Raw genomic sequence first — 6,918 nt, 5'->3', positions numbered from 1 at the left:
ATATATATATATATATCGTTTGGATATATATATATATATATTTATATATAAATATTATATATATATATACCTGTGTATATATGATTTTCAGATTAATGAGGATGTTCTTGTCTGTATGTGTACGTGGTAGCAGGGGAGGATATATGTCCACAGAAGTCTTCCCTCAAAAGCTACTGAAAGTCAGCCCAGTTCTGATACCTATCACTTCTAATCTCACCTTAACCTCTAGGAAGCGAGTGAGGCATACCTGGTGGGTCTGTTTGAAGATTCTAATCTGGCAGCTATCCACGCTAAGCATGTCACCATCATGCCGAGAGATGTCCAGCACGCAAAGCGTATACGCTGTGATGGCCGCGGAGGGATGGTCTGAGTTGATGCACGAGCGTTGTACCAGCTTCCTTTCGCGTATACACCCCTCTTAAACCTCAATAAATCTTTTGAATTGACTTCCCGAGATTTCGGCCTTACTTTTCTTTTTCCTTTTTCCTTTTACCTGGAAAATCATGTGCAAGACTGGAGTCATCCTCTGGGGGGGGTGGGGGGGGGGGGCAAGGGGACTAGGCTTAGAGGAATGTTGATACATACGAACAGTTGGTGTTTGTGCCCGTATTGGACAACGAAATTAATTTGGGTTGCAGAGTAGATGCTCTTAAACGCATTGAAATATCTGTGAGCTGGCTGTTTAAAGGCACCACATGGACCTTAAATTTTATAAGATAGCCTGCAGTATCCTATGCAACCAGTCATCTGCGACAAATCGAGATTAATTGTGCCGCAGAGTCGAAGTCGAGAGCGGTGACTTCGAAAATGAGACTTCGCAATGTCAGTACAGCCGTCACCAAAAGTTTGAAACAGTGAAAAGAAAATTAGCGCGGCTCGTGGCGTATACTGATTCTTAAAGTATGGTGGAGCCCATATCTCAGTTCCAATCGACTTCAACCTGAGGATCGAAACCAGTGTATAAAACTTCTATCTGATATAAAACCTTTTTACCTTCCACATTAGGACGTGATGACCTTCCATGTCGTGGATATTATACCTATAAAAATATATTTCCGCATACTTCTCTAGAGATCAACAATGGTTCTTCACGTTGACATGTGGTATATGTATTCAATATGTTTATGTCTGCTTGTGGTTGAAATATTGACTTCTGAATTCCAAGTGACCTCTATATCGAGTTGCATCATGACTACTAGATATAATCTACGTGTTTGCCAAGTCACTGATATATTCGTATTTGTATATTCTGACATTACTGATTTTGATATCGGTGAAATGTCATAGTTATTATGCTTCCAATGTATCGCCTATACCAGAGGTAGTTTCGTGCTGATCTCTGATGGATCTGTGAGTTCCATGCTAACATGTGGGAATTCAACTGAAATATAGCTCGTTAAACAGCGATACTTGTAGGCATTAGACAGATGTGCCTTTCTCTCGAACAACTCCAGATAAATAATTTACACACCAGCCGACACTATATGCCTTTCGACTCACTGATAGGGCGAATCCTTACCTGCATACAGGTTTCTGACTTTTACGAGTGTCTTTATTTGTAGCTATGCAAACCATTCAACACGAAATGGAGGGTATCATAGATACGGTATATAATCACTGAAAGTTATCTAGTTGTGTAAATGGTAACGTCAGTTGTTTTTCTCTCACTCGCGCGGATTTATTTTTGGTCAGTTTGAATTTTGGGCCGATTTCAAGCCCCATCGTTGCAACAGCTGTTGGCTACTGTGCTTGTCATCAACTCCGCCGTGTGCTTTACCATCGATATTTTGTTCGCGAACCATTGTCGAACTGCCGCGAGAAGCTCGGGGCGAGTGATGCTTGAGTCAGTTTTAATAGAACGAGTTACCGGCTTAAAAATTCTCAGCTATGCACCGGACTTCACTCGAACCGTTTTGTGTAATGGTACTTTCCTCCTCGGCTTCTATATTTTACATATCAAAGGATTAATCAGTTTGAAAATAACAAACTGTAAATTAATATAACGAAATATCATTTTAAAATCTTCAGCTATGCATCTCCGGACTTCACTCGAACCATTTTGCGTTATGGTAATTTGCTCCTTACTGCTATAGATTACAACACTTCCAAATGTTATTTTTCTGCATGACAGAGTGTCCTGAGATTCATGATTAAATATGTCTAAAATCGTAGCAAAGGATTTTATCGGGTCGTGCATCAAGAAATTCGTGAGTCAGTCCGAAAAAAAACAAACTATATATTTATATATCGAGTTACCGGTATAAAAATTGTCAGCTATGCATCTTCGGACTCGACTCGAGAAAAAAAAAGTTTCAAATATTATCTTTCTGCGTGTATGACAGATTCTGCTAATCGTGTCCTAAATTCTTATTTTGATTCTTCCATGTAGTTTCTGATAGCGAAATAAACAATATTTATTCCTACTAGCAGTTTATTAGGAAAATATTGATTCGACAATACTATATAGCAAAAAAAAAATGGGCTGCAGGCTGTAAATCGTCAACTAATGTAAACGTACCTCGTTACACAGTTCGGTATGCAAGGCTGAACTCCGATTTGAAACTAAACAGTATCATGGTCATACTACAATACCGCTCGACCAATCGAACAGTAAATATAAAATGACGCGCAAGTGTCACGCACTGTTCCAAGAACTAATGGTTCTAGTGGAATAAGTTCAATTAACTCTTTCAATATTTAGTCGGTTGGACTCTTCAGAATGTCGTATTTCTTCTTTCCTGTTGCAACGTTTATGTGCTTCAAGTAACTCAGATAATCCTCCATCACTTAAAATTCAGCTCCCAGTCCTATAAATTCATAGTTGTATTCTCCATGTGATGAATGTCTCATCAGTCGAATCCGTTGTCAACAAGTAAAAGCTGAATAGTGGACTATGAACTTGTTATCTACATTTGAATGGGCTTGATGGGTGTATTTTTTAAATCACACTGGTTCTAAAAGTTTATATCCGCAGCAACTATATCTTTGTTCTCGCACACGTGGAAGCTCAATCATGATCGAAACAAGTTGGACGACAAAATGGCATATTATATGGGCTGAAGGAGTGCTTGCCTGTGCCTCGCACACACTTTGGTTAGTATACAAGACGCTTAGTCTGGGCATGTAAGCTCGCGGACTCGCAATAGCACGTATACAATGTGCCAATTTTCCAAGTGAAATTGTTGAATTTGGTTCGCTTTCATTTCACACAATCACTTCCACGGTTTTGATTTTGAATGTCGACAATCTCCAGTTTCGTTCTTTCGAGACCTTCAAACCAAATTTAAAGTAATTGCCCCAATTTATCGATCGTATCACAAACATTGAACTGAACTCAGCACAGTGTGTCTGTATGCATACCATGTCTCACGTCGGACACACAGAGATGAGTTTCCCTCAAAAGATTTGTCAATGAATACAAACCTTCTTCGACCGCGTAACTCACAGCAGAAAATCCTCGAATCCAATGGTTAATGGCTTCAGAGCTCAAGGTGGCCGAAAGTAGGTTTTACGTTTAGCATTAGTATACTACACTTAGTATGCAGAGCTCGCGCTTGTGTTTTAAACAGTGCGTATTGGTATTATGTAATCATGTACTTCAATTTTTTCATTAACTGTGTGATAGAATATTTCGAAATATAAATAGTTGTTAAGCTTTGTTACTTTTTTTTTTTGTCGCTAGGCTGTCCCAGCACAACACCAGAATTGCTTTTCGATCCCATATTTTATATGATGTGGTTCCCACATGGTTGAGTAAAATAAACAAACTTATGGTGCGTAGTACAAAAATTGACCAAGAGCGACAAACGAACAGTCAATGTCAATTCGCTAATCATAAAATAATGAATATAATGAGGTGCGGGTGTGAAGGTCTAAAATAGAATAGTTTTGCTAATGTTTTATAAGCGTATAGGATGTGAGACTATAAATAAGGCGGACTTGATAAGTTGATAGTGTATGATGGTAAGTTTTACATTAAGTACAAATATATCTTCAGAATGTTGCGTTTGAATGAATATACTTCTGACCTCATCCTTGACTATATAATTATAGTGTTTGTACTAGTGTTCAACCACTTAGGTTGGCCATGGTAAAAACTTTTATTATCAGTATGAGAAACCTTATGCAGAAAATTTAGTACCATGATATATTACTAAAAATAAATACATCACTTTGTTGGCCACCTATAAACAGAACAATATGGGAACAGGCTTCAAAGCCGCAAGCTTGGCTCACGATTCGATGCCGCATTAGTGTCAACTTGAACAGCGGCCACGACAGTTCCATGTGCTGCACCGTGTAGTCAAACGACAACGGTTTTACACCAAGGCGGTGTTGTGTAGAGAGGTACTATCATATTAGTGTGTTCTCTTAGCACATTTATTGTGTAATGCTTTTATACACAGTATTCTAGTGTTGACTCATTTTAGGTTTAATGATCCGCATGCAAGAATATACATAAATATAGGATGAAAACACAGTGCTTTCAGCCTCGTCGCCTTCGTATGTGATGATGCATCTTGCTGCACCCGAATGCATCATAAAAATATCGTATCACCATGCATTTGTTCAGCACTGTTAGGTGGTATGCAATTTAGATACTGACGAATGCAACGACGCATATGAAGTATATTGCGGGAGCATAGTATTTGGAGACAATTTGTTTTCATGTTCCTGCACTGTCTACAAATTATGGCATTTCTTCTTGTTATTTTATCAATAAAATTGTTTTTGTCATTCGTGTGGCTGGTAAGGCGGGCACAAAGTACGGTACAACCACGCACAGGCAATAGGACATGCCTCTGTGGTTATACAGTTAGCGCTTACATTAAGAATTTTGGGTTCTAATTGCCCATTTTATAAGATCCTTGACCCTACTTTCCTGTCCCGATCCCAATTTGATCGTGGCCGACAATCGGAAGATGCCACAAATCTTTGGCTAAAAACCTTCTCGGAGTCTATAGCTTTGATAGGTGAAGAGATGACATCTTTATCCTATTATTTATCACTAAAAGCTTCTTCAACTTCAGAGTTGCTGTCGTACGTACGTTCGGGTAGGTCATCATCGGCATCCTCTCTGAGCTGTCGAGTAGGAGTCCCGGTGGTTCATCGTCTTCGTCAGAACTACAAATAGGATTATTTAGAATAAAATCCGATAGTTATCCCTCATCCGGCTTGGTACTTGGCTTCATTAATCCAGGGCAATTTTCGGGGGTTACCATGGTAGCTTCTGGCATACCATCATCCGACAGGTCGATGTCGGATTCGAATAATCGACAACTGCTGAGAATGATGTAACGCCTTCATAGGCATTACTCGATGCCACCTCATCACTCTTTCCCATATTAAGTGTTACTTTAGGGGGGTTAAGTATTTTCTCCTTCGGGTAGTATTCCCTTACGTTAGATGCTTTTCTGTAAAACTCACTACGTTTATCCTTGTTGTGGTGAGGGTTCTTCGACGGATAGCTGGAGCGTCGTGAGTAAGGTGTAGACTACGGTGTCGAATTGTCACTGCGGTAAGTCTTGGACTCATCAGTTCTATTCCAGTGATGTCGTTCGTCGGCATATTTTCCACGATTGTCGGAGTATCGGTTTTCGTATGGTTTAGGGTTTAGGGTTTTAGGGCTTAGGGTTTAAGTAAATCGGTCAGAACAGTTGTCGTAATTCTGATTTGGTCTGGGTCTGCGATGCTTGGATCGGCAATCGCGAGCAAGGTGACCAGGCTTATTGCAATTAAAACACTTTCGTTCTGCTGTAGCTAAAAGTGCACTTTCCCCTCCTCGAGATTCGGTATTAATGATTGACGTTTGAATTTCTTCCATATCGAATTTTCGAAGGTACTCACAGAGCTCCTCGTAGCTCATGACATCAGTATCGACTGTTTTAAGGTGAGTCCTGGTGCTTTAAAACGTTCATTCAGACCCTTCTTCAAGACAGTCTTCAAGTCAATCTCAGATGGTGAGACCTCGCGTTTCTCCAAATCAATTTTCTTCAAATTAATATCCCCGATAAAAGCTTTCAAAGTTTTGTTACTCTTCTATGTTTGCCCAAAGTTCCTTTCTCAAACGGCCGATTCCGCCCTGGGTGTTTATCGTGAATTTGGTTTCCAGTGCCTTGAAAAACGTGTAGAACTCTTTCATAATGTGGAGTAGCTCCTGTTGAAGTCGTCGAAAGGTGATATGATAAGACTCGGACGCAGCGCTGAGTAAACGTTTTGCGTTGTGAGTTTCATAGAAATCATCGCGCGGTATAGCGGCTTCGATCAGTTGTAGGCGACCCTGCTTCGTCAGAACCATGTCCAATTGGGCTTTCTATTGGTCCCACTATCTGGAATTTAACCTTCGGTTTCAAATCAAAGCTCGCCATGTTTCGGAGTAGAGATAAAATGTACCTGATAAGTTATTGTTCTCCGATGTTAGAGTTGCTTAAAGTGCTTTAAGTTTTAAGTGAATAGCTATGATTTATTTGGTTCGAGTCCCTGCTTTTATATGCTTGGATTCCTGAATCTTGAGCCGTTAATAAACACCCTGTAAGGTGAAAAAGGTTCTCACTTAATTTATTATCCAAACCAAAGGCAGCGTCGTCACGCCTTCAACTGATCGTGGCTTTTATCGCAATCTTTGGCCTTATACGTCTAAGTTGTACTCCTCCGATATTGGGATGCCCTGTGCCCATTTTAGATTTCCCATATTGATGATTCTGTACTCCCGGCAATTCAGTTCCGAGATTAATTTCCATCTGTATTAATTCTGTGTCCTTCTCTGAGTTTTAGATTCTCACCTTTGTTGATTCAGAATAGGCCTTGTTGTAAACTTCGATGGAAATTACTAGGTTTCAAACTATATTAAACTAAAATACAATTTAGTCAGCTAGGATTTAGCAGTGGTAGCTTGTGTAAGAATGATCGGATTGACAA

At 39.7% G+C, this 6,918-nt stretch overlaps 2 protein-coding genes across 2 annotated transcripts; one reads left to right on the top strand and one right to left on the bottom strand.

Moving 5' to 3' along the window:
• Nucleotides 1–143: 143 nt before the first annotated feature.
• Nucleotides 144–425, top strand: SARC_02223 (hypothetical protein; the record flags this gene model as incomplete). Its single annotated transcript, XM_014304029.1, has 2 exons — nt 144–179; nt 230–425. The coding sequence occupies 2 exons, from the start codon at nt 144–146 to the stop codon at nt 368–370; spliced, it is 177 nt and encodes a 58-aa protein (XP_014159504.1). The 3' UTR covers nt 371–425.
• A 5,606-nt stretch (nt 426–6,031) lies between these two features.
• On the bottom strand, nt 6,032–6,298 carry SARC_02222 (hypothetical protein; the record flags this gene model as incomplete). The annotated part of the gene is made up of 1 exon (XM_014304028.1): nt 6,032–6,298. One exon carries the CDS (start codon nt 6,296–6,298, stop codon nt 6,032–6,034), a length of 267 nt encoding a protein of 88 aa, XP_014159503.1.
• Nucleotides 6,299–6,918: the final 620 nt, after the last annotated feature.

Source organism: Sphaeroforma arctica, assembly GCF_001186125.1.
Source record: "Sphaeroforma arctica JP610 unplaced genomic scaffold supercont1.97, whole genome shotgun sequence".
Taxonomy (NCBI): Eukaryota; class Ichthyosporea; order Ichthyophonida; genus Sphaeroforma; species Sphaeroforma arctica.
Note: the sequence above shows the minus strand (reverse complement) of the source record. Positions and strands in the feature narration are given on the sequence as shown.